The following is a 27869-nucleotide window of genomic DNA, read 5'->3' as shown; positions in this document are numbered from 1 at the left end:
GGGGGAAGAGGCCCAGCCAGGATATGGGGATGGGAGAGTTGGTCTAACACATGCTGGAGAGAGTCTGAGTTCTTCCCGTCCTGGGGACCAAGCTATCCCACGCCCCCCTAGTTGCCCCCCAGTACTCCCCGACCCCTCTGCTCCACTACTCTTGCATCGCCCTGCTTGCCCACCAGAGCACGGAGCAGAGGGCCCTCCATGTGCCACGTCCATTTACAATACCCTTGCTGATACATCTGCTTGGCCATGACTCATCCCTGCAAGGGGGTCCAGGAGTGATGTGCGTGTCCTCGTGGGGAAGCACAGAGGAGAGCAAATACCTGGGAAGTGCAGTGGCGATGTAAGAGAGGCTGCAGCGTGGGGCACCCCAGGCAGACTCTGAGGGAGGAGGAAGGCTTTGAAGGGTGATACCTGGGCTACACGGTGACATGGGGTGTTGACTGTGTACGCAAGACAGGAATCTACACACACCACTTTGCTGATCCTGCTAGGAGATTTTACAAAGGAAGAATTGTCACTCTCTCTTTGACAGATAAGGAGACGGAGGCTCAGAAAAGTTAAGGTTCTGTGGTGGGCCGAATGGGTCAGGTCCAGAGTGGGTACCCCTGAATATTTCTCTGCTGCCCATGGAAGGGCCAGATTCTCCAGATAAAGGACACAAGCACCGCCCCCTCAAGCAACCTGAACCTCCAGAGAAGAGGTGTGACTAAGCATGATGATAAGAAAAATGGAAATCTGGCGGGGGAGAAGGAGGGACGGAGAGCCATCAGTGCCCCAGACCTTGTCTGTCTTGTCACTGGTTGACTCTTCTGTGGTCTCTACCCTAGTGGGTCTCAGAGCCCGCAGGCCTCACCCTGGTGAGTGGATGGCATGGCAGTGGATGGTGTGGCTCTATGCACTGGGGGTGGATGAGAAAGGCACCAGCCCCTCAGTCCAGCCTACTTCCCAGACCCCCAGCACGCCTACCCACAGCCACCACGAACCTTCAGGTCTCAAACATGGGCTTAACACCCATCAGTCATCTCTGGACAGCCAACGATGTCTGTCTGGCCATCCAGCAGGGGACAGAGCTCCAGGTTGGAGGCAGACACACCTGGGTTTGAATCTCAATCTTCCACTTCCCAGCTGTATGTCCGTGGACAAGTCACTTAACATCTCGGAGCCCCCATCTCTGGGCCTGAGCATAACACCCAGGCATATCTACTCATACAACCAGTACTCCTTGAGTACCAGCTGTGTGCCAGGTATTTTTCTAAGTCTTGGGGACCCAGTAGAGAGTATGACAGAGTCCCTGTCCTCAGGGAGCTGATAGTCAAGTAAGGGAAACGGACAATAAAGACGTAATTTCAAGGAAGAAACAGAATGAGGAGACAGAGTGGCTGGAGAAACTATTTCCGATCAGATCATCAGGGAAGGCCTCTCTGGGAAGGGGCTTCAAACTGGGACCTGAAGGATAAGGAGGAGCTGAACGTGAAAAAGCCCAGGAACAGTCCCAAGCAGAGGGAACAGAGGTTGTCAAAGAGTTTAGATGGGGAGAAGGTCTCAGTGTGGCTGGAGCCCGTGGAGTGAACAGGTGAAGGGCTGCAGGAGGGGGGCAAGGACCAGCTTGGGAAGGGATAGGGATTTTATTCTAGAAGCCTCTAGAAGCTTTTAAGCAGGCACTTTCCCCGCTTAGTCATATGAGACATAAAAGCACAGAGGGCAAGCTTGGTAAATATTGGTTAACCTGTATGTGCTCTCAACCCAGTAGGTCTCAGAGTCCCCAGGCCTAGCCAGGCCTTATAAATGTCATGTGGCCATGTGGGGCTCAGCTTTGTGCAGAGGGGGAGGACAAGGGGACAGCAGCCTCTCCTTCCAGGCCCGGTGTTCTCAGTGCTCTGTCTGCCCTTTGGCAGACTCTGCCAGCCGGCCACCTTCCCAGAGATCAACGGTGGCCAAGCACAGACTCAACTCACTGTCTCAAAATAGCCATCAGGGAATTTCCAACACCTGGGAAAAGCACACAGAAGGTACCGTCCATGAGAAGAGTTTTCCAAGCGCAAAGCATTTCCATCAATGGGAAGTGTCCTCCAAGGGACCCTTAGACTTCCCCAGCCGTCTGCAGCAGCAGAGGCCGTCCGCAGGGGAGGGAGAGGGACAGAGGGAAGACGGGAGCCCGGGGAGACAGTATAAACCTTTAGTGCGAAGCAGCCAGGACAGGACACCAGGCCAAGGCAGGGCCCAGTGAAGGTAAAAGGGTGTGAAGGATCCTTGGAGGAGGCCAGCGGGAAGGTCAGCTCTTTGAGGGAAATTTGGCAACAGTTGCCACAACGGAAAATGCACCTTCTTTTGAGCCCAGCGATTCCACTGCTTGGAATCTACCTTCAGACGGATTTGTACATGTGGACAAGGATATTCATTGCAGCAGAGTGTTAAGAACACCCTAGAAAGTCCACCGACCGGGGACTGATGGGTTCAGTGTGGGCACAGAAATCTATGTCCCCATCCCTCCCCAGATCCCCGGTACGACTTCTACTCTGGCCTCCTCAGCCCCTCAGGGTGCCAGGCATAGCCCTCCTCCAGTGCCTTTGCACTGGCAATCCCTCTACCTGAGCCACTCTTCCTTTGCAGCTCCACTTCTACAGCAGGCAGCTTCTGGGATGGCCCGCAATGATCCCTGCCTCCTGGCGGAACCACGATGGAATCCCCTCCCGTAGAGTGCGGGCTGGGCTTAGGGACAGAATACTGACGTGATGGAACGTCGCTTCCGGGGTTAGGTTTGAAACACACCGTGGCTTCCATCTTGCACGCGCTCTCTGGCTCTTTGCTTGGTGTGCGATCTCTTTCTCTCTCTTGGACCACTTCTGCTGGGGGAAGCGAGCTGCCCTGTTGCAAGCAGCCCTCGGGAGAGGCTCAGGTCCAGCCCGTGAGGAATCGAAGCTGCCACAACCATGAGCGTGAGCTTGGACATGGCTGCTTCAGCTCCAGGCAAGCGCTGAGGTGACCGCAGCCCTGGCCCATGGCTTGGCTACAACCTATGGGAGACTCAGGACCAGAGCTTCTGACTCACCTGTGCCTGGATCCCTTACCCACAAAACCACTATGTTGGGAGGTGACTTGTTAGACATCAGTAACAAATTCAACTTCCTTCAGGTTTCTGCTCAGATGTCTCTTTACCATAATAGCCTCCCCTTATCACAGAGTGAAGGATACTCCTGCCCCTCCCCCCTTTATAGCACTCAACCCACCTAACATATCCTTTGTGTATTTAACTATTCACTACGTCTCCCTACTAGCACAGCAGCTCCCTGGAGTGGAAATGGTATCTGTTTTGTTCATTGTTCTGTCTCTGAAGCTTAGAACCGAGTCTGGCACGTAGAAGGTGCTCAGTAAATACTAAGTGAATAATGCACAAGTAAGAAAGAATTGGGTAGATTAAAATATATTGACCAAAAATGACCCCCAAGAAATATTCATTGAGAAAAGCAAGGCACAGCAAAGTGAGTGCCCTGTGTTACCATATATACATTTTTAAATGTAGAACAATTCCGGAAGGATAGGGAAGAAACTGGTAGAAGTGGAAGAAGATTTCCCAAGGGGAGCTTAACTGATGTGGGGCTTGAGGGGGAGGCAGGAAAAAAAGGAGGAACGGCGTTCCAGTCAGGATGGACAGCGTGGGTCTTCCTCCGGAGACCGAGAGGGCGCCAGGCCAGGGGTTCTTCTGTGAGGCTCACCCTCACGCAATGGGCTCCTGGACACCCTCAGCTCCAGGCCAGCAGCCTCCTGGGACCTCCTGCTCCCTCCGCACCTCAATCCCACTCTGCACCAGACCGAGCCAGCACCTTAACCTCTCCCAGCCTGGAGCTCAGAGCATGTTTTCTTGAACTGGGTTCATCAAGACAGAATCATGGGCTTTATCTCCTCCTGGTCACCCTGGGAAGTGTCCCCTGCCCCAGCACCACCTGGGGTCCAAGCCCTGGCTGTTCTGTCTGCTCGACTGGGAGCCTTACAGGCCTTCTTGGTCCTGGGGGATTCAGAAACTGCCGAAAGGGTGGAGAGCGGAGGTCGAGGTGGCCACACTGGGTAACCAGAACAGCAGGGCTGGGATGCCCCATCCCCCGACAGCCACTTGTGCTATAACCATGGCCAGTAAGTGTATTTTCATAGTCTCTCTCTCCCTCTAGGTCTCTCTCTAGTTCTGCCTCCCTGTGTCTCTATTCCCTTCCCTGTGACTTCCTGTACATCTGTCTTTCCCGCTATCTCTGTCTCTAGGTATCTCTGTCTCTGTGTATCTCTAGGATTCTCTGTATCTGTGTCTGGCTTGGTCTGGGTCCCCCTCCCCGCCCTACATGAACTACAAGCATTGCCACCGTAATACCAAATCACTGCTCCCTCGAAAATCCCCAAACTGTGGAGTAACCCCAAACCATGGTAATACCGCCATGGTATTACCGATTCTGTTACGGTCATCGTCCCAAGACCCACACTGGGCCCCACGCTAAGCACGCAGTACATGCTCACCGTTTCAGTCCTTGCAACCCGTCCGTATGGTAGGGACCAATGGTGGGACTATTACCCTGTTTGGGGAGCTTGACCAAAGACACACGGCTGGTGGTGAGGCAAGGATCCACGCCCAGGTGGTCTGCCCTTCATCCCCACACACGATGGCTTCCCACCTTCTCTGCTCCACGCCTACAGTGGAGGACTTCTTAGGGAGTCTCCAGCCTCCCAAGAAGGGAGCTCAGGCTGATAAATGCAGCTCATGCCCAACCCCCCTCCATTCTCTATTGGTGGCCCAGCCTGGTCCAGGGGCAAGGAGACAGCTGCCTCTCTGAGCAGCAGGAAGACTTTGGTGTCCACCCCCCACCCCATGTACCCCTCCCACATGCAAGCACCCTCTTAGGTTACCATAAAGCAGATTCTGTTACCCTCATCTCATGAACAACCATTCAGGAAGGCCAGCTTTGTGCCAGGGACTAGGGACATAGGAATGACAAGACAGACCCAATCCTGCCCTAAAGCTCACGCTCCACCAAGGAGAGTGCCTGGCACATGAGTGACATGGAGGAAAGCCCTGGGAGTAGAGGCTGGGCCTGGTTCTTGCCTCCATCGGTCAGGGACAACACAAACTAGTGAGCCTAGGCCGTTGGGATGTCCCAGGAGTTCCTGAATCTCGTTCCCTCCAGTTAATGGAGAACTCCATTGTGTCCAGAAAGACATAAGCTGTATCTATCTCCAGAACTCCCATGCTAAATCCTTCCCTCTCTCCCCTTCCCCACCCTCTTCCCCAGCCACATAAAGGGGCTTCAGAACACAGCCTTTTCCTCTATAACAGAGGTTTGTCCTCCGTTTCCCCACCTAGTTCCCTCCCCAACCCACTTGCCTGGGGTTGCATCCTCTACCTGCATAACTCCCAGATGACTGAAGTCCTGGCCACTGGAGAGAGGAGGGAGCAAGCTCCTCCTGCAGGCCTCCAGCAGACCTGCCCACTGACCTGATTTCCCCCTAAGATCATGTGTCCAGGCTTTGCCCCCTTCTGGCCACACGCCCGGGCTCTGCCCCTTCCTGGCCATACCTCCAGGACACCTTCCTGGCCATGCCCCTCAGAGCCCAGCCTTCCCTTGGACCAGTGCCTGGGCCTCTTCATGGTTCCCCTAAGACCAGGCCCCTGAGCGCCCAGCATCCTCTGCAACACCCACGCCACTAGGTCATTTAAAACTGCTAGAACGGAGCAGTTCCAGGACTATGGGTTTTACTTCCAGTTTTTATTAAACTTATTAAAATTCTCACCTCCTCCTATCCCCCAAAGCCCAATTTCTGCCTGGCCCTGTGCCTGGGGCCAGGCTCATTTGTATGAAAGGCCCAGTGGCCTGCATATTCCGCCCCCAACCTTGCCTCCAGAGCTCGGAGAGGATGTGGCCAAATTTCAATCTCCATGACCAGGCTCAGCGAGCAAGAACAGGACACAATCTCCCCTCAGAGCCCTACTTCCTGAAGACACAGTGGCTACCCCCCGCTGACAGACCCCTGTTCCTTTCTGGAAACTTCAGACTCCTCGGCAGGCCCTGACTTGCTTCTAACATTCCAGCTCATTCATTCAACAAATATTTATTAAGTGTCCTCTATAGGCAAAGCTTTGGACCGGCCACTGGGGATACAGCTGTGAATAAGGCATGGCCATTCCCTCAACGCTAATGAGGAGGACATAAATAGTGAAGTAAAATCAATTATTACAAATACTAAAATAGAAAGACATAAGCTGTATCTAAAACTGGCAGACCACGGGCTGAATTCAACCTGCAGATGTTGGCTAGAGCTATAAAAAATGGATTTTTTTTTTCCTTTTTTTGCCAACACTTAAGAATCTGGAGGATTTCCATTAAAATATGGGTGTTCTGGCTTCTCTTGGAAAAATCGGAAAGCCTGGCAACAATGGGTCCGCATTTCCCCTGGGCGACCCTCCACAGTCCGGGGGACGCTGTGCCATTTAGTTGGAGGCTGTAGTCACGAAGCCTCACAGGCCCCGCCGGGCCCACCTCTCCCTGCCCCTGGCCTGGGCCATTCCGGCCGTGTTCCTGCCCTCACTCAGATTTCCTCCCAGGCCACTGAAGGCATTTATCTTCTCAGTCCCTGAAAAAGACCAGAGGGAGAGAAAGGTCCGTTTTACCTGTGTGTGGGGAAGGCCTGGAAAAGGAGGTAAGCTTTGAGCTGGGTCTGGCAAGGTCCGCATGGGTTCAATGAGGAGGGGCAGTGGGAAGAAGGGGACAGGCAGCTGGCAGGGCCCAAGCGAAGGCAGGGGGTCATGGAACTGTGCCTCCTGGGCCTCCCAGTCAGGCTGAGTTTGGCATCACGGGTTCTCATGGGGCTGCAGACTCAGCGACTGTTCTGGTTCGGCTTCTTATCTCCTGGGACCTGCCACAGCCAGGGGAGAATAACGCTACAGGTACAAAGGCGGGCCAAGAGGCTGGTGGAACACCAAAAGGCCAGGTGTCCAACGGGATCACCTCTAAGTTACCTTCTAACTCGGGTAACTGGAATTTAAAAACAAAAACAAAAAATCAACGTATTCTGAAATAATTATTGATTTGCAGGAGGTTGTGAAGAAATGTACAAGAATGTCTTGCACACTCTTCCCCCACTGTTTAGACACAATTTGTATGGTCTTAGGATACAATATGGCGGCCAAGAAATTACCCTTGACCCAACCCATAGGGATGAGTCAGACTTCACCAGTTACGCATGCACCTACTGAGTGCGCGGGTGTGTAGCTGTGTATAATTTTGTCGCCTGTGTAGCCTTGCCTCCCCACCACCACGTTAAGATACTCGACTTCACCATCCCACGACCCCTTAATATCGCCCCCTTTACAGTCACACCCATCAGCCTGCTGCCCCTAATCCCTGGCAACCACTGATCTGTTCTCCGTGTCTATACACGTTATGGCACAAATGTTACATCACAGGAATCAGGGCACACGTAGCCTCTAAGATTGGCGTTTCCCACTCAGATTAATTTCCCTAAGGTCCAAAGTTGGTTCCTTTTTTAAAAAAAAAAAAATCTGTTATTGAAGGAGAGTTGTTTCGGGTATACGACTTAGGGGTTTGACAACCCCACACGTTAAGCAGTGTGCGCCACAGTAAGCGTGGGTCGTCACCATCTGTCACATTACTCCATTATTGACTATCCTCTCTCTATGCCGCACTTTTCATCCCCATGACTTGTTTTGTACGAACTGAGAGTTTGTACCTCTCAATCCCCTATTTCGCCGGTCCCCTTGCCCCCCTCCCCTCTGGCCACCACCAGTTTGTTCTCTGTATTTAAGAGTCCGGTTTTTTTAGCTGCTTGTTTGTTTTTTTTTAATTCCACATATAAGTGAAATCCTATGATATTTGTCCTTCCCTGTCTGACTTGTTCCCTTAGCATTAAACACTCTAGATCCATCCATGTTGTTGCAAATGGCCAGATCTCATTTTTTATGGCTGAGTAGTATTTCATTATAGGGCTACATCCCAACTTCTTTACCCATTTATCTATCGACAGACACTTGGGCTGCTTCCGAATCTTGGTGATTGTAAATAATGTTGCAATAAACATAGGGGTGCCTGTATCTTTTTGAATTAGTGTTTTTATTTTCTCTGGGTGGATCCCAGGTGTGGAATTACTGGATCGTACAGTAGTTCTATTTTTAATTTCTTGAGGACTCCGTGTGGCTTTCCAGAGTGACTGCACCTGTCTGCACCACACAAGGCTTCCCTCTTCTCCACATCCTCACCAACTCCTGTCATTTCTAGGAGCTGGTTCCTTTTTTGTTGCTTAGTAGTATTCCTTGGTGTGGATATACCACAGTTTATAGATTTATTCGTCCCTTGAAGGACATTTGGCTAGTTTCCAGTTTGAGGCTTTTACAAATAAAGCTGCTCTGAACATCCATGTACAACTTCCTACGTGAAAATAAGTCTTCCTTTTTCTGGGATAAATGCCCAAGAATGCAATGGCTGGGTCCATTTTTACTTTTGAAAGGAACTGCCAAACTCTTTCCCAGAGCGCCTGTAAGCATTTCACATGCCCAACAGCAACGTAGGGGTGATCAACTTTCTTGATAACTGGAATTTTATTTAAAAACAAAAAACTCCAGATCTCCATGGGGCCCAGTCTTTCCGCAGGCTCGGTCTTTCTGAGCAACCCCAGGACGATGACACCCCATCCCTGGCAGCCTAACTCTCCCTTCTGCTACTCCCTGGCAAGAAGTCCACAGAAAGCTGGGCCAGGCCCTGCTCAGATCTGCTGCCTTGGGTCCAGCGCAGACACGGACCATCAACGGTGCTCCATGGAGCCAAACCAAATCGCACAGAACAACTGCTCAGATCAGCAAAGACCCAAAGCCAGTCAGAGGAGGCCAGATGCCAGCCCCCAGGTCCCAGAACATGTCTTAACTCCCCCAGAGTCTGTCTTACTCAGCCTGAAAGGCCACCATCAGCAGGCGACCTTGAACAACATGAGTTTGAACTTCATTTCCCATGTGGATTTTTTTCAACAAGTACAGTACTATAGACGTATTTTCTCTTCCTTACGATATTCTTAATTACATTTTCTTTCTCTAGCTTGCTTTATTGTAAGAACGCAGTATCTATTACGTATAACATATCAGATGTGTGCTAACGGACTATTGATGTTGTTGGTAAGATTTCTGGTCAACAGTAGACGACTCACAGTTAAGTTTCGGGGGAGTTAAAATCGATACATGGATTTTTCACTACATGGGGATTCAGTGCCACTAACCCCCATGGCTTCAAGGGTCACCTGTATGTGCAAAACAAAACAAACAAAAACAAACCCTAACTCTCATCTAGAAAGCACAGATGTACATACAATATGTAAGCAGATATACCGTATACGCATGGAGCGAAAGTTCCATAGAAGAAAGGACAATTGGGAAGAAAAACTTCTAACAAGGCTCCTAGGAGAGCAATGATGAAACCAAGGTTGAGAAACACCGTCCGGGAACCACATCGTGGCCCCTCCGTCCCAGAGTCGAAGGGAGGAGGTTGTCCTAACTGGCAGAGGAACCCAGCAGGACCTTCTTCTTCTTCTTCTTCTTTTTTTTAAGATTTTATTTAGTTTGACAGAGAGAGACAGCCAGAGAGGGAACACAAGCAGGGGGAGTGGGAGAGGGAAAAGCAGGCTTCCTCCTGAGCAGGGTGTCCGATGTGGGGCTCGATCCCAGGACCCTGGGATCATGACCTGAGCCGAAGGCAGACGCTTAATGACTGAGTCACCCAGGTGCCCCGCAGCAGGACATTCTGAAAGGGTACTCCCGACCATCTCGCTCCCCCCGACCCCGCCCTGGTCTAGAATCGTCTCTGGCTCCCACTGGCTCCAGAGGGAAGTCCGAACTGCCAAGCACGGCGGCCTCTGTAGCATTCTCTCTCCCCGCGCTCCCTTATGCTCAAGCTCTTCTCAAAGCTGCAGGTGAGCTACGGATTCCTATCTCCACCCCCATCTCTCCTGTGCCAGTTCCGTCAGCCCACCCTGTTGGCTCTACCTTTCAGACCTCTCCAGAGGCGAGCCACCTGTCACACCTCCAGCATCGCCGTCCTGGCCCGAGCAGCCTGCGTCTCTCACCTGGACCATTCTAGTAGGCTCCTCACATCCTCCTCGCTGAAAATCCTCAGGGGCTCCCCCGCTGCAGCCCACCATGGCAAGCCCCCTCGTCTCCTAGCCCGAGATCCTCAGACGGCCACAATCCCGCCCAGCTTTCCACTTCCCCAGCCCCGCCAGCGCAGTCCCTGCCAGCCAGTCCCTGTGCCAACCTCCCAGAGCTGGGGCTGGAAACCCTTCCCTGGCTTCCTCCCCCAGGCCCTGGGGAGAAACCAGAAGCCTCGCACGGCCCACCTCTGCGTCTCCAGGCTCCTCCCATGGCCACCCTGAGAACAGCCCACCGACCTGGGGCCGCCTTCTTCCTGCCCTCTTGCCCAGAGCTCTCTCTCCAACCCCCTTCACCCCCGCCGGCCCCTCAGCCAGCTAGCTCGTCCGACCCTTTAGGCCTCAGAGGGCAGCCCCCCAGCGGGACAGGGTCCCCTATAACAGCGTCCTGGGACTTCTTCTTGCTGTCACAGGCTCTGCCACCCGGCATCCACTGCCTCCCCCACCAGACAAAGCCCCCCATGCCCTGCCCCGGTGCAGAGAGCCTGCTGCCTGCTTCCCGGCACCTGGCACAGGGGAAATGCTCAAGGACTTTCTGTGGAAGGAAGAACGGGAGGGGACGAATGTGTGTCCCTGTCTCTTTGCCTTTGTCACCCGTGACCCCCCTGGGATCACCTTTCCGCCCATCCTTTAAGGCCTCATGTGAGGCCAAGCGTTTCTCCCAGTTTCTGTGGGCCCCCGCGGGAGAGGCCGGCCGCCACCGCCCCCCCCCCCCCCCAGCGCCCTCCGCTGCAGTCGGCCGCACAGAGTCAAAACCCATTTAAACCACAAACCGAAAGTCCCGAGGCCCTCCCGCGAGCAGAGAGAAGCCGAGGGGAAAGGAAGCAGCCCGGGGACCAGAGGGAAGAGTAGTTCAGCGGACTGGCAGCTGCGAAGGGCCGGGGGCTGGTGCTGACACAGGGCGGATGGCGGTGGGGTGTTCTGTCTTAGGAAACCCGAGGGCAAGACCTGCGCTCTTCTAAGAAACTCGGGATGCACTGGTGGAATCGTGCACGTGCTAAGGGCCCCAAGCACAGGGCTAGCAGGCAGGGCTTCTCATCCAAACCGGAGCAACCAGGATGCGCTCGTTCAGTTAGCCCTGCCCCTGGTCCCCGCACCCCTGCCCCTTCTCAGCCCGGCGCGCAAGCCTGTTTAACGAGCAAGGCCTGAGCACACGTCATGCGCCCGCTCGCTCCGCTGGCTCCTCCATGGATGGTTTCATTTCATGGCTCCAAACCATCCTCACGCTGCTTTCTCAGAGACAACACGGGGCTCAGAGAAGATGCGCAATCTGCCCAGGACACACAGTCCGATGTGGCTGGGCTGGGGTCCACTTCCAGAGCCCACGCCCGCGCTAGGAGCCCACACTGTGGACCCAAAGGCTCAGGAACCACCCAGCTCGTGCAGAGGGGTCTACCCATAGGCTTCACCTTTGGAGTTCTCGTGCATTTGATGAGAAGTAGCTGCGGGTCAGGACTTCAGGCCCCTGCTCTCCTGGAACCCGCCGTGTAGGGCAATGGTTCTCAACCGGGTGGGATTCTGCCTCCCAAGGAACACTGGGTGAGGTCCGGAGACATTTTGGTTATCATGCCTTGGAGGGAGGTGTCACTGAGGCCTCCGGTGGTTAGAGCCCAAGGATGCTGCTGAGCCTACCAGGTCCGGGACAGCCAACCCTCCCCCACCATGAAGAATGACCCAGCACAAAATGTTGTACCAAGGTTGAGCAAACCATGTCTGGGGAGAAGGGCGGGGCAGCAGACAAGTAAACAGATGAGTATGGAAGTTCTTGGATCCACTCCACGGTATCCACTGAGTGCCCAAGGCACTGCTGGAAAGCCCTAAGCCAGGAATAAAAACCACACAGGGAGGGAGGAGGGAAGACCCTCCACCTCCAAGGAGATGCCCTTTGAGAAGGGCCTGAAGGAGCCGGCAGAGTGTGGGCGGGCGGTCCTGCAGACAGAGCCCGGGGCCCGGGCAAGATGGTCTCCGAGTGCCAGGAACACCTCGGAGGGACTGAAATCCAGGAGGCGAAGGGACTTAAGGGACTTAAGAGGAAGGCACAGGCCACACTTCATAGTCAGGGGATGGAGCCTGGGTCCGAGTCCACGAATATAACCTTCGATAAACACCAACGAGAAATGGCAAAAACAGACTTTGTCTTAGAAAAAAAAAAAAAAATCATGAAAATGGTCCAATTGGGCTAAGTGAGAAAAGATTCTACAGATTTTTAAATCCCAAAAGGTTCTGGAACTGGAGCCCAGGCGAGAGCTGTACCCGTGGGGAGTTTCAACTTCAGGTCCCCGGGGAGTAAGCCGAGGGCTCCTCAGGCAAATGCGTGGGGCTGGATGATAGTTTAAGGTGTTAATTCATGTGTTTTCCACTGTATTTTCTCCCCTTTTTCTTTCTCTCCAACCAGAGGCTCTAAACTTCCTTGTCCCAGAGGTTTGCAGGGAAGGGGCAAGAAAAACCCACCCGCAAATCCTGCCCTCCCCCGGTTTTTTCACTTTTGGAAGCCTTCATTGACTGAGCAGATTAGGTCGGGGGCCTCTGGGGGTGCGGTGGGGGAAGGAGCGGTCGGCAAGTATGTTCTGTGGGCTGGCACTGAACATTCCAGTATTTGGAATTCAAAGTTAAACAGAGGATTACCATGTGACCCGGCCATTCCTGCCCTCGGAAAACATATGCCCGCACCAACACTGGTCCGCGAATGCTCCTGCCACCATCACAGAAGGCTCAGAGCGAGCCAGAAAGTGGACACAGCACACGTGCCCCATCCACTGATAAATGGAGACACCGGATTGGCGGACCTGGGCTGTGGAACATTGTTCCGCAGTAGAAAGGAAGGGGATGCTGACCCCTGCTAGAACACGGATGAAGCCCGTGAAGACCGCACGCTAAGTGAAAGCAGCACGTCGTAAAGACCCTACAGGGTAGGATCTCGTGTATGCAGGATGTCCGCAAATATGGAGAAAGACCGTGGATGAGCGGCTGCCCCCAGCTGGGAGGCTTGGCGGATGATAAGGAGTGTTAGTGGGTACCGGGTTCTTTTCGGGGCAACGAAAAGGTTTTACAATCGCGCTGTGGTGATGGTTACTAAAAAGCACAAAACTGTACACTTTACACGGGAGAATTTTACGATCTATAAGTTATGCTTCAGTAAAGCTATTTTAAAAACAATGGAATTAAAAATCTGATCTGGGGCTTTCCCGGAAGGCCACACAGCTCTCTCCATGGCAACCACGCGCTGCTGAGGGGGCGTACCCTCCCTCCCGTCTGCCAGGGTCCTCACGGTCACTGCTGTATTACACCCGGCTGGCTTTCCCCGCTGATGTCACCCACACTGTTCAGTGGGCACTGGATTTGAGAACTTGGATCAAGAGTGACGGGATCGCAGGTGCTGAAAGTATCAGCTTCATTCTCCCATCTCCTGTGTGGTCCTAGCGACAAAGAGCCGGGGGGACCAGAAGGGACTGGATGGACGGAGCAGCCGAGGCGCAGCAGCAGCCTCCATGGGCCCATGGGGTAGTAAAGCACATAGGCTTTCAGGACAGAACCGCACTCACCCCCCCCCCCCGTGCCTTGATGTTCTCAGCTATAAAATGGGGCATCAGGATAGCACCGACCATCACCGCCTTCCACAGAGGCGATGGGCTTAGAAGACTAGCACATAGCAGCCGCTCAGTAAATGCAAGCTACTGAGCCCATAGCTTCCAGTCTACACTTCCAAATTCTCAGAACTTCTGAAATCCAAAAGCTTCTTTGTAACTCATTTTGGACATAAAACCTGGCTTGACCCGAGCTCATTTAGCGAGAAAGCCTGACCTGAACGGACGTGAAACTACTGACGGTCTTTAATTATCCCCCTAACATGAATATTCCTGGCTTTTACCACAGAGATAGGAGATGTGTTTGCTTACAGGGTGCTGCCCAGCCCCTGCCGCAGTGGTAGGTAACGGATGGTTACCACATTACCTTCCAAAATTTAGAAAGTTCTGGATTCTAGGACACTTCCGGCTGGGTTTCGGGGACTGTGACCTGTGGGATGATGGTAAAGACGAAGATGGATCCTGTGTGTGTCTGGCGCTACATAAGACCGTAGAGCAGAGACAGGAGGCAAACAGCCCCCCCAAATTCTGAAGACCTGTGCTGGCCAGGACAGGAGCTCAGTACGAAAATTAAGATCTCTCCCAGAAACACCCTGGGGATCAGGGGATGAGCGTGGCACTGGCCGGATTGGCTTCAGAGAACAGAGTTTGGGGAGCCTGGGCGTGGGAGGAATGGGAACAGGGAGCTGGAGAGAGGATCCAAAACACTCCCAGACTCCCCACAAAGCCTGCAGGCCAAGCAGGCCCGCCCGCTTGCTAGTGCTTAATGGTCCCAAATCAGAGAAGAAGGCCCCAGGCCCCTCACCCCCTGGAGCCATTAGCAGTGCGGCCCTGCCCACCCAAACAGGACCCGGCTACAGGCACAGCCCCAGTCTGCCCATCCAGACCCCTGTTTAATTGGGAATCCGACTGGCCTTAGTCCTGGGTTCTGAGAGGGAGCCTCTAAATCCTTGGGATTTCCCAAGTGACTGGGGTGTCCTTGTTACGCACGAGCCCCTGGATCACACCCGAGTTTTTGCTAATGAACGAGAGGACTCAAAATGGGGGCCGGCCACCAGGCAAAGCCACCATGTGATCAGAGGGTAGGGCTTGGAGCCAGCGCCAACATCAGCCTCCAGGGGGTAGGCTGGAGGGTTAGAGAACGAGTTCAAGCGCAGGGCCTGTGAGCCCATCCATCCTGCCTATGTAATGAGCCCCCAGTAAAAGCCTCTGTACACCAGGCTCCAGCAAGCTGCCTGGTGTATGAACACAGTTGCACCACCAAGGCTATGCACCCCGACCCCACCACATCAGGTGGGCACCGAAGCCATGCATTTGAGGCCCTCCCATACCTCGCCCTTAGGGTCTCTTCCTTGGATCTCTTCCAGCTTGCCCCGATTGTGTCTGTGACTCGTTCTAGTGCATGATCGCAGGGGCCTGTGGGAATCCTGACTTTGTCAGCCGGTCAGGAGGGAGGCTGGCCTGGGCTGAGACTGAATATGTGGTGGGCATCTGAGGTGGAGGCGGTCTGGCTGGGGATCATGGCGTCCAAGGCTCGCTCTGGGCAGACTGCGTGAGAATTATATTGCAATGTACCAGTGGTATCAGAAGACCCCCCCCCCTTGCCTTGATTTGGTTTTCTGCCAGACGCTGTCAGTCCTGCCCCAATGCCAGAGGCCACCTGCAGCGTGGGTTAGGATGGTTTCTGTGCCCTGTAGCAGCTTCCTTCCTCAGATACTTTCTTGGGTGGAGAAGAGTAGAGATTCTGGAAGGTTAATGCCTCAGAAGTGACTCTAAACCAGCGCCCGGCTGGAGCTGGTGAGTCAAGAGTGCTGCTTTCTCACCGTTTGGGTGAACAGTCCTGAGATGTGTTCTGCACAGTCTCTCAGAGGGACCCCAGCAGGACTGACCCCCAGTCGCTCCCTGTGCTCCCCTTCGCATGAACGCTCCCTGTAGTGACTTTCCTCCTTTCCTGTCTTCCTTCTCCGTCTTCCACGACACGTCCTGGGCTTACCTCCCAAAGAAACTACCATCACCCAAGTCTTCATCTTAGGATCTGATTTGAAGGAACCCAGATCAACCTCCGCCCTTCCTGGGGCTCTGAGTCTTTCGCTCCACTGTGGACCTCCTGCTAATCTCCCAACCTGAGAAGCCATTGGGATTTGCAGTGAACCTGCTCACCTGGGCACCCACTTGTCCATCACTGCGTAATAATCCTGCTTAGTCCACACCCTGGGCATGTCTAGGGACCCAGGCCTGCCTAATCAGTATTTCATTCTCTGGAATGGAAACTGGCTCAGGAATGAGTCTATGAACCTAGCTGACCCAGTCATAGTCCTCCTTAAAGTTTTGTAGGAGCTGTTGGAAAGGAGCTCTCTCTACCCCCTGGAACCTTACATTAAGCCTGGACCTGCTTGTGACCCTCTTCTCTCTACATGGACAAAGCCTAATTGAGAATGAAGTCAGAAGAAAGCAGAGTTTGGAGATACACATAGATTCTTGACGACATGATCACCTGGATGCAGCCATGCCTGAAGCTCAACCACCTTATATTTTCCAATTAGGTGAATCAAAGTGTCTTTATCATTACCCCCTTTCTTCTGTTAGCTAATGTGATTAGGTTCTTATCATTTGCAATAAAAAGAATCTTTAATAATATAGAAATAGATATTTCTCTAATTCAGACCCTCTTCATCTTTAGATGCAAAAATACACAAAAGTACTTGCTTTCTAAGTTATAGGTGAGAGACCCAGGCTGACCAGGGCAGGGAGACTGAACAGAGAGGATTATCCATGTGGGATTCTTTCAGCATAGACCCAAGAATTAGGGTATCAAGAAACTCATCCGACATAGTTATAATTGCCGCACTAAGAGAAACTCCAAGGTCCCCCAACCTCTGCCCGAAGCACACTGTGATGTCCACCTTGGCGGCCATGGAGCTGCTTGTTCCTCGGTCCACACCTCATTCTGAAAACGGTTCCTGAAACCCGATTCCAAACAACGACCATTGCCTTGCCTTGGCCACAAAATTTCCTTTTTCTCACTGCTTAACAAAATATTCTTACTGCCTTCTCCATGAGGTCTGCTTATTTCCCAGAAATGGTCACGTTTCTCTCCGTGCCGCAGCAGCTTTTACTAAAAGCCCACAGTTGGCTGGATTGCACAGAGAGTCTCCAAATGACTTTGTGTTTTTCCTAAGTAGATCGGTCTCATTTTTCAGAGGAATTGAGGAAGAACAGACGTGTTCCAGCCAGCTCTCACATTCCTTCTGGGCTCTAAGACTCTGGTCACTGGGGGTAGAAACTCAGGGAGTTCTGTCTTCCCCAACACCTCTTGGCTAAAGTCATGGGACCTGGGAAGGGGCCACAGGCGGCTGGAGCCACCCCTGGTCTAGAACTGGGTTTTGCCCGGTCCTGAGAGCCCCAGGAAAGATGTGACCCGCTGCAGGGCCTCGTCATGACTTTCATAGGCCCCACGCATGTTTGTCTCCACGGGCCTGTTCCTCCATAAAGGAAATATTAAAAATCACACTTTATGACTGCAACGGTGGAAAGACAATTATGATCCAATCTAGATTCACTCTTAGGTCTTCATTATTATTGCATTAATTTTTCTTCAGTGGCTTTGAAAAGCAGTCAAATCGAAAACATTTCCCCTAGAAGTACTGAGAACTCCAGCCCCAGGCCCGTGAGCCAGCAATCACAGCACCCCCCACCCCCAGTCCTCGGGGCCGAACCCCATCTGTACAACCACCTTCTGCCAGGAATGCAGCCCTGCTGGACGGGCCCTGCCAGCCTGTCTCCCTTCCCTGGAGAGCATGACCCCCTTGCCTGCCCCCTGCCTCACTGGGACAGGGCGGGTCCCTGGGCCGTGATCCGCCCCTCGAAATACTGGAAGCCAGCTGGGAACAATAACAGGACAAGCTGAAGTCCCCTGCTCAAAGCGCCTTATGCAGCAGGCTGGGCCGCGGGTTTAACAACTTACCGGGGACAAGAGGGGAGGCGCGCAGTGCTAGCCGCTCCTCCAAGGACAGCACGTGGCAGGCCGAGCCCGGTGCCGGTGCTCCGGGCATCTCAGCCAGTGCCGGCTCTTGTGAGTCATCAAAATCACTTGGTTCGTTGTAATAACTGGTTATAATAATTGGGTTAAGTAGGGGATGCCCCAAGTCTGCTTTCCCCTCTATCCTAGAAGGCTTTGACCTTGGGCTGAGGACCCCTCCGAGTGAGCTGGTCTGGCAGCCTCCGAGCCCAGCCCTTGCCCCCCCTCCCACGGGCTCGGTCAGTGGGCTTGCCCAATCCTTCGCCTCCATCAGAGCTGGCCCGAAGCCCACCCCCCTCTTCCAGGGCCCTCCTCACCCCTTGCCCTGTTCTCAAGAGGCTCCAGAAAGGTCAGGGGCCCCCCGGGCCCGGGCAGCCTCTCTGCCTGTTGCCCGCCTGTCTACCTTCTCCTTTCTCTCCCCGACTTGCTACTTCGGTCTTCGGGCATCATCTGGCTCACACATGCTTCTTAGTTACTGTTTTCTGAAGACTTGAAAGTCTCGTCCTTCCAGCCCGGTCACCCCCACCGCTCGACCCTATGGAAAGATCACAGGGCTTTGAGGCCAGCAGGAGCCGGGTTTAATCCTGGCCCCACAACTGACCAGCTGTGTGACCCTGGGCCACTCAGTTAACCTCCGTGAGCCCTGCATTGTTTATCTGTCTGAAATGACGGCAGACCATCTTATTTTCTTTAGCAGTGGGGCTCTGGGGTTTTGTTTGTTTGTTTGGTTTGTTTTGCTTTGTTTTGAGAGGCGAAAACTTTGCTAAGCCCTTTGAGGCGGGGGGAAGAGCCCGCACCTCCTACCCCAGGAGAGGTCTGCGGGGGACCCTGGGTCAGAGGCTCTGGCCGTCTGGACCCTCCTCAGAATCATGTTTCTGGCTGCCTCAAGTAAAACACACGGGCTGAGAGAGCTCTGTGGAAATCTAGTTAGCAAAACATTCAAACAGGTGTGCGGCACCGGAGTCTTTGTCTTCTTCGTTAACACCCTAGGTAACAGCATTCTGCAAAAGCTCTAGTAAGCTTTTCCCTGTGGAACGAACACACCTCAAGGTACGGGCCGCGACTGTGGCAGGAGAGCCAAGACACAGACTGTTACTTGGGACGACCGCGCAGGCGCTCCCCTCTGCGCAGTTCTGTTGTCTCCGTTCACTGCGGAAGGACCTACTGCCTGTCAGTCACAAGTTCAAGAACTGAGGCTGGAACATTAGTCCCCATCTGGGCTCATGGACCCCCCCGAGTTCTGTGGCCTCCAAGCTAGGAAGCTGCCCTGGGTCCTCTGCTTTCCAGACCCACCCAGCCAGCTCTCCTGAGCAGTCTGCAACCCGGCTCGCCTTCCCCCTAGCGGGACAGAGGGCGGGTGGGCCTGTCCCCGCCGCCCCTGCGTCCTTTCTCACCTCCTGGCCGGTCTCCTCGCCTCCACTCTCGCCCCACTCCGTCCACGCCACGGCCAGAGCCCTCGCCCCCAAATGCACACTTGACCATAGCCCCTCTGCTCCAGATTCCGGATGCCTGCCGGTCGCCTTCAGGGGAAAATCTGAAGATCACGACAAAGCACCAGGACCCTCCCTCAGCCAGCAATCCGGCCTTCTCTCTCGATTCTCTTGCTCTCTCTCCTCTGCCTTCCCATCATTCTGAACAACTCGGAGTTTCCAGAATATGCCACCCCACTAGGCCTCTCTGCCCATGCTGTTCCCTCTATCCGGAATGCCTTCCCCACGCTGTCCATGAGGGAAACTCTTATGTTTTCTTCCAAGTGTCAGCTCAAAGGGAAGCTTCCCCACCCCCATCCCCCATCCCCCGCCCTGGGCCCGGTACACAGAGGTCAACCCACTGTTTTCTAATTGTTGGATGAGCCTGTCTCTCACAAGACTGCAAACTTCAGGAGGGTGACGACGCAGCCGTTTTTCCTTTGACTCCCCCAAACCTACAGTGCCTGGTCCTTTAGGCCTTCACCTAATATTGCTTGAGTAAATCACTCCAAGATAGAAGGAGGGAAAAAAAGAACAAATAGGTCCAGAATAGTCCACGGTTCGATAGCTAGGAAGGTGTGAGCGGGACCCCAAACGGACAGCACGCCACGAGGCTCAGCCTCTTGTTCTTTGCTTTCCTTTCCTGTGATGGTTACATTTCCACGTCCCAAGAGTGCCAAGTCACGCGCGTTTTGATCAGTGCGCTGTGCTGTGATCTCTTGAATTCCGCTCGCGATCTTGGAGGGGTCCCTCTGTTAGACGCACACACTTCAATCAGGGGGAGATGATCTCCCTGACCAAAGGCTCACCGGTTCAGTCTCATTAAACGGAGGGTTCTTCCAATGCGTGAAGAATGGGATTAGACTTATAGAAATTCAATTTACATTTGGCTTTTTAGGAACAGGTATCTTCCACAGCCAAGCACCACTATACCCATCAGGCCGCCGGAAGTTTTGGCTCCTAGGCGGCTTTTACTCCCTCGGGCACATTCCCTGCTTAACCCCTCCTGACCTGGATCTGTTGAAACAACTCCGGGCACCTGGCCACGTAATCCAGTGGCCTTTTCTTGGAGTCGTCTGTCTCCACCTCCCTGAGCCCCATCACAAGGCTGGCCAACCCATACCTAAAGCCCTCAAAATGCCCGGCTCTGGGGCTTTTCTGCACCATGTCCGCCCACCCCCACGCTAGTCCCTGAGCTCCCAGAAGCGTTGGCTCCCTTGGCTTCCACATGAATGTCTCAGAGGCACATAAACTAAAGCAGATGAGTGATGGGCCTGCCTCCCCCGAAGGGCCCCCCCCTTCCTATCCCTATGGAAGACATCATCATCCACTCATTCTCATAAGACACCGCTCTCTGCCTTGACCCACAAATACCATCCATCACCGGCCGTAAGATGTTCAGCTCCCGAATGTGTCTCCAGCCAATCCACCTCTCTCTCCTGCACATGGGAAAGGCCACCAAAGCGGCAACTGTCCCTTTCTAAAACCCCAGTCCTTATGATTAGCCCAGCACCTGGCACGCGATAGATTTTCCATAACCACCAAAGGCGTGAATAAGTGAGCAGATAAATCCTATTTTACAGACCGTAACACGGAGGCTCAGAGAACGGAAGTGACTGGTGTAAGGTCACCCAGCTGGAGGGCGAGGGGGCGGGGCACAGCCCAGCCTCCGCTCCGAGGCAGCTCCGGCACCCACAGTCCACTCCGCCCGAGCCCAGGGTTGGGCTCCACTGCCTGAGGCCCTCCCCCTTACCTGACAGCACCGTGAAGACAGCTGCGAAGGCGTTGAGCTTGAGCCCGTCGATGACATTGCTGGAGTGAAAGAGCTCGAGACACATGAGGCTGAAGCCAACCACCAGCAGGAGGATATAGAGCACCTCGGAGACCACTGACAGCCACAGGACCCCTGCACGACAAGGTCAGAGCGGCCGTGAGAGGAGGGACCCAGCAGGGCGGCCCCACCGGGCGTACCTCCCCCCCCCCACGCCCATCGGTGGGAGAACCCAGACTCTGGGGTGCGTCCTGATGACACAGAGGATCACGGCCAGGTCCCCAGAACTGGCTCAGGCGCCCCAGCCCGAGTCAGGGGGAGCCCGAGGTGCTTGGGGGGGACGCTTCCTAGTGCGGGACCCCTTCTGACAGGAGGGAGGAGCCTCCGTCCTGCAGCTGAACAGGGTCCCTTTCCTCATCTGCTGGGTGACGGCTCCAGGCGGGAGCTGTGTGATGGCCCGGAATAGGACGAAGCGGACACGGTCGTTTAGGAGCTGAGTGCCGGGCAGGTGACATCACCGGGCCAATCCCCAGCCCCCAGGGCTTCCCAGTGGCTAAACTGGTCAGGGCGGTGTTCTCTGTCGCCTGCAGCTACGGGCAGGCTCCATTTTCATTGACCTTACTCCACTTTTTTCTAGAATTTACTAGAGCTCCTGCCATACCTTCAACCTCGCGGCCGTCCTGGAAGCAGCCATGTTCTAGAGGGAGGGGCTTGTGACCCGGAAGAGCAACTCTGGTGAGAGTGTAAGCCTTATGACAGCGCCTGGTTCCAGCTGTTCCTGAAGGCCCACGGCCCCTCTGCCCTTCCCGTGGTTTGGCTCCTCAAGTGTTTGTTTTCCCTGAGCTAGCACAGCTCCCTTTTCTCCCCAACTTTTCCATTTTGGGTTGCCATCATCTGCCACCTAGTGTAGGGGGCATATTCTGTTTCTTACACACACACACACACACACACACACACCCCGTCTCCCCGCTCCCGCCCCGAACACCACCACAAGACTTCCCTTTGGAGTGTCCCTTCCCTCCTCTCCGTCTGTGTAGCTCAGTTGCAGCTGACACATCCTGGCTCCACTTTCGGGGACATGATTCCTATCCAGTCCATCGGAGCTTCAGGACCCCCCTGACTCTAGTCATTGGTTCCGGAATGAACCTCTCTATAACCTCTCTTCTTCGCCTACAAAACAAGGATAATAATAACACCTATTTCATAGTGTTGTCGTGCTGTGAGGATTCCATTAGACAGCAACGTGAAGAGCTTGTTCTTAGCATCTAGTGACAGCTCAATTTGTGCGATATTATTGTTGTTGTGTGGGAGGAACACGTCCCCACCGTGCCCCAGGAAATGGAGCCCCGGGGGCGCTTGAGTGAGGTCAAGGGTCAAGCAAGAGAAATGCAATTGTGGGAGCAGATAAGATTTCTGAGAAAAAGGATGGGTGAAGAAAATGTAACACATCCGGGGACTTCCTTTCTAAGCCACACGAATCACTGTTAGAACAAGGCTCGAGCTTTAGAGAAGGGACTAGGGACCAGGCCTGACCAGCCAGAGACGGACGTATGACCCAAGTCAGTTCAATGAGAGTCAGTCGCCGGACTTTCACTGGAACTATTGGCAAAAAAAAATTCCTTTCTTTCTACTAGGTTTGAGCCTGGGACGGGGTAAGAATGCAGCTGACAGAGTCGCCAAAGGGCAAGGGATTTCCTAAATGCAGAGCCAGTGCCAAGGAAGGCAGCGCTGTGGGCGGGGGAGATAGTGTCCCATGACGTCGTTTGAGCCCCTGGATCCAGCCGTGCCTGAAGCTCCCAGTCATTTGTTCTTTCTATCACATGAACCATTTAAGTCCTTGTCTTTGCCTAAGCCGGTCTGAGGTGGAATTCCTATCCCTTACAACAAAGAGTCTCTTCTCCAAACCTGTCAAACATGTCCCTCCTACCTCTCTGCCTTTATAAAATTGTTCCTTCTACTGGGAACGTACTAGGGACATCTAATATATACTATTTAGTGAATGAAGGCAATGGACAGAAATTTCTTAGTCCTTATCTGCTCCCTGATGAAGAATCCAGATTCTGAAACACCCACTATCATTCCTAGCACAACAGGCTTTCAGAGCTGTGGAGAAATTCTTTCTCTCTATTTTTTTTTTTTGGCTACAAAAATATCACATCTCCTGGGCAATCCCTTGGATTTCTGTAAGAGAATAATGTGCTCTTGGCAGCCTGGCTGTTGTTGAAACACCCCCTGGCAAGGCACACTTATAGCCTCTGAGGCCCCTCTCTGGCCCAAGGCCCACCAAGGCAGGGAGGAAGGCAGGAGACGCGGGGCGAGCTGAGCCACACCAGGAGGGCGGCAGCGCCCACGGAGGCCTGGCCTCCCTCCCAGCAGCCTTGGCCCCTAGCTGCCGTTGCCCTGGTGGCAAGTGGAGGCCGCCCCTCACCACTGTGCTGCTTCCTGACTCAGCACCTCCCCCAGAAAGTCCCTATTCCCCAGCCCCGGGGGGTGGTGCTCTTGCCCCTGCCCACATGGGCTGCGGGCCGGGCCTCCATCCCTCCCCCCGCCCCCTCCCCTCACAGCGGCATGCAGCTCTGCTCTTACAGATGCGCTGAGAGTTGGGATGGGGTGTCAGAGGCCGAGATGCCCAGAAAATCAGTAAGTTCGCTGTGGGGAAACAGGCACCCGTCTCTCTGATGCCTGGTTAGGCTTACTCAGGGTTCTTATTCTCTCCAGATTGATTTCCCTGTCCTGCCCCCCCCCCCCCAATTCCCTTACCGCTCTCCGCTGGGGCATTTCCTTTGTACAAGACTGACATGTAAATCCTCATCTCAGAGTCTGCTTCTAAAGGAGGCTGACCTTGGGCACCAGCATTCACCTGTTAACCTCCCCACGCCCATACGACCTAAGTGAGGCGGCACCCGCTTTACAGAGGAACAAATTCTGATCAGAGGGACTAAGCAACGATACTGCACAGCTAGGAAGCGGTACCGCCTGGGTTCGAACCCAGGCTTCTCCGACTCCAGGAGCCACACTGAAATCACATCATTCTCCACCCTGAGGTGGGTCAGAGGGGCCCCGCCTGGGTTGGAGGGCACAGGGCTCCCTGGCCACAGCTCTCATCTCCACGGTCTCTGGCATTCTAGATAATTCCTGAACCAGGATTCCTGCAAGAGGGTGGCCACCCAGTGGGATGGGGGAAGGGTAGACTCCAGTCCTCCCCGATCCCAGCAGATGTCGGGGTGAGGAGGGTGAGGGGTAGGAGGTCACAAGGAAGAGCAGACAGGTCTTGAGGACGCCGGAAGCCAGGCTGTGGAAGGTGCGCTTGACCCATGAGGCTTAGGCAGTGAGGTCCTCAGGGTCTTAGCAAGGGAAGGCCCCCCGGCAGGAGGCTCTGGAAGGCTGCACGGGTGGGGCGAGCGGCTGCAGGTGGGCTGCCCCAGCAACGGCAGGAGGGGAACTTCCGAGGCAGGGGCTTGGGGGGACTCTGACCATGAAGATGGTGACAAAGGAACACGGAGGAGACCAGAGTGGGGCCACGTGCCCTGCTGGGGCAACTGAGGCAGACGGTGAACGTTCTTCATGGAGAATGAGGTGATGCTCAGGCAAAAAGACAACGAGGGTCCACAGGAGTTGCAGGACCTCCAAAGGGCTGTCCGGGACGTAGCCGGAGCCCGGGCAGAAAGGTGCGGGCATTGGCGAGACGTGGGCGCTCACGACGTCTCGGAGCAAAGGGTGGGAGACAGATCCACAGGAACATCGGTACTCGGGGAGGGCGGCGGGGGCCAAGGCTGGGAAGACCACCGGGTGGGTGACCCACCCGCGTCTGTGCACACTGCCCCCTGCTGGCACATGGATTCCTTGCACCCCTGTGCTTACCCCAGTCCCCCAGAGCACACCCCTACCTTCACCCACATTCAGGGCAGGCTGGACTCCACCCCCCCCCAGCAGCAGCCCCCCACCAGCACCCGATGTGAACTGCTCAGTACCCCAAGTGGGTAACACTGGGCCGGTCGGGGGGGGGCATCCACATATCTGGGCTGCCCACCAGGGAACCGTGTCTCCCCACAACACGAAATTGTCTGAGTCAAAAAGTGAAGAAGCTACTCAGTTCTCTGTTATTTTTAAAATTCTTACCACCTCAATCAAAAGAGTCCCTCTTTGGTGCTAATGGGTCCTTAACACCTTTCTACCACCTGTCAATTGTTTCAAGTCCGGGAAAGGGCTCAGGATCTCCAGCAGCTCCTAGGCAGACTTGAAGGGCATTTAGACAATTTCCTTCGGGGCTGGCGAGTCTCCATCAGCCCCATCGTCTCCTGCTCTTCCCACTGCTCTCAGCTCCTCTCTGACCTGCTCTGTGCCCCAGGGGCCCTGACTCCTAGGACTGTACCCCCCAGGCCGCCCCACCCTCTGGATGAACAATGAAGGGCACCAGCTAGAAATGGGGGGTGGGGTGGGGAGGAAAGTCAGTGTTTCTCTGCCCTGCTCCCTGTCTTGTTCCCCTTCTCTGGCAGAGACTTCATTTTCTTACTTTGACCACAGCTCCCGAAGGTTGTGGGAGCCAAGCAGCTGCGGCTTGGCTGTTCCCACCCTTTTTCCTGCCCACCCAAGGCTGGTAATGGCTCCCCTCTGCTGCCAGCCTTCGGGGCCCTCAAATTCTCTTAGCCCTTCCCATTCCTCTATAAGGACTTTTTCATCAAAGCGCCTTCATTGGGAGCATTTGGGGGATTCTGTTTCCTGCTGGGACCCTCCCCAGCACGTCGTGGTTTTTGGCAAGGGATCCAATTAGAGCAGCGATCCGAGCCAGTGGTCTCAGTGTGGGCCCCAACCCGCAGCCGCACGTGGGAAGAAGTGATGCTAATTCTTGGGCCCCGGGACCCATCTGTGTTGTAACGAGCTCTCCCGGCGATGCTGACGAGCTCAAACACGAGCACCACTGATCAAAAGCTCCCTTTTTAGCGTAGGTATAAGAAAGTGAGTCAACTTCGGGGGCGCCTGGACCGCTCCGTCAGCTAAGCATCCATCTCTGGATTTCCACTCAGGCCATGAGCTCAGCGTCCTGCGAGGGAGCCCCGGGGCGGACTCCGTGCCGGGCTTGGAGTTGGCTTGAGATCCTCCCTCTCCCTCTGCCCTCCGTTCCTGCCCCTCCCACCCCGTTTAAAAAAAAAAAAAAGTGAGTCAACCTCAGAAATTGAGTCCATGCTAGATGGGGGATGGGGGATGCTGGCACCTGGCAAACACAGAGAAGCAGGAACTTGAATAAGGAAACTTCGGGAATCACCGTATAGGGCATGGCTGCCCATCCTTCGTGTTACCGAGGCACGCACGTGTGAATGAAGGACACCCCTGGCCTGGATGACAGGGTCTTGCCTTGGTGATGCCCAGAAAGTCTCCGTAATCCCTGGGATGATTGTTTCGCCTCTCTGAAACTTGGCATGAATGCCTCGATTTGCAGCTGAGAAGTGGTGACCTCCCGGGGCACGAGAAATGAAATGGCTTCTCATCAGGTACGGGGCCGTGGGGTGACAGCTGATCCTGTTAGCCGCACTTCTTGCCTTTTTAAAAAACAGCTTCACGACACCAACTCTGACCCTCCATGGATGGAACTGATGGGTTTGCAGGAATAATTTCCCTCCCGTCCCCAGTCCCTCCTGAGCCAAGACGGTTCCCAGGGCCAGTGTAGCTGAGTGGGAGATCACTGGGTGGGAACCAGGTCTCGGATGTATGACCTTGGCCGGGGACCTTCTCCTTCTATCCCTTGGTTTCCTTGTTTGAGAAATGGGCATAATAGATTTGTCCTGAGCGTTTGATGAGACAATATCTATAAATCACACCAGCCTGACACTTGGGAAGTATTCGAGAAAGCTCCATGTTACTGTTACTTCCTAATGAGTATGATTATGAGCAATTAGAATAATTATAAGTGGCCGTGGGGCACAGGTATGAAGAGCACAGAGCTGGGCCAGGTCACCTCGGTGGATGCCCGGCTCTGCCAGGCACGAGCTGGGAGATGGAGCAAGCGATGTGCTCCCAATGGATATGTTTTCTCGCTTGGAAACTGGGGCTAGATATCATACCCACTTTGCGGGCGGTGTGAGGACACAGCGAGTTAATTGATGAGCAACGTGCTTAGGGCAGTGCCTGGTGGACAGCAGGTTAGTTATATAAGCATGAACGGTTACTATTATTGTTTATGTTGTTATTCCCATGGGACATGGCCAAGGGGTGGGCAGCCTGGCCAAGTCCTTCTCAGCCTCTGGACAAATAAAACCCATCTGGGGTGCAGAGGGGGACTGTTGCAAAATCTGGTGAAATCCCAAGGCAGGGCGGCATTTCAGGATAAAACATTTCCCCCCTCCCCCAAATCCATCAGTTGAATATGTCAAATCAATAAATCGTGGTGCTGTGGCTGCTCTGGCTGTGGGCTCAGAGACACGCCCCCTGAAACCCAGCATGTTAAATCATGTAAATGACGTGGGCCAGGACCTCCGGGGCTGCAAATGGCTTCATGACAGCTGCTATTTGCGCAAAGTCAATACTGAGAGAACTCAGGGACCTGCAGGGAGGGGCTCCGGGGCCCCCTCAGCCCTGAGCCCTCCAACTGCAGATGAGACGTTAGCCCAGAGAGGAGTAGGATGTGCCCACCTCCCGAAACCGACTGAAGGTAGATTGGGGTGGGGGCGGCCGTCCACCGCCCAGGCTGCTTAATATTGCAAGGCTGGGGAGCAGGGTAGCCCTCTGAGAGGCACAGGGATTGAGGTGGGGACAGGTGGAGGGGAGGAGCCGCATCAAGGCGGGTGGCTGGTGGTCGCACCACGCGTCAGCAGCCCTGAGTTCCAGCTGACGCTGCGGGACCTCTGCAA

The 27869-nt window shown here is 54.3% G+C and overlaps 1 protein-coding gene across 2 annotated transcripts in view; it reads right to left on the bottom strand.

Annotated features, from left to right (window-relative positions):
- The window catches only part of GSG1L (GSG1 like), a 126983-nt gene that overhangs the window by 49823 nt on the left and 49291 nt on the right, over positions 1-27869 (bottom strand). The window contains exon 2 of one of the 2 annotated variants that reach the window (XM_059415066.1): positions 21007-21159. In XM_059415066.1, coding sequence (XP_059271049.1) covers positions 21007-21091 — 85 coding nt within the window. In that variant the 5' untranslated portion in view covers positions 21092-21159. Of the gene's footprint in view, positions 1-10101; positions 10212-21006; positions 21160-27869 lie in introns of those variants that run through there. The other variant, XM_059415067.1, reaches the window with a different exon arrangement.

Source organism: Mustela nigripes, chromosome 11 (genome assembly GCF_022355385.1).
Source record: "Mustela nigripes isolate SB6536 chromosome 11, MUSNIG.SB6536, whole genome shotgun sequence".
Taxonomy (NCBI): domain Eukaryota; kingdom Metazoa; phylum Chordata; class Mammalia; order Carnivora; family Mustelidae; genus Mustela; species Mustela nigripes.
The sequence above is the reverse complement of the archived record's forward strand: the minus strand, read 5'-3'. Positions and strand labels throughout refer to the sequence as shown.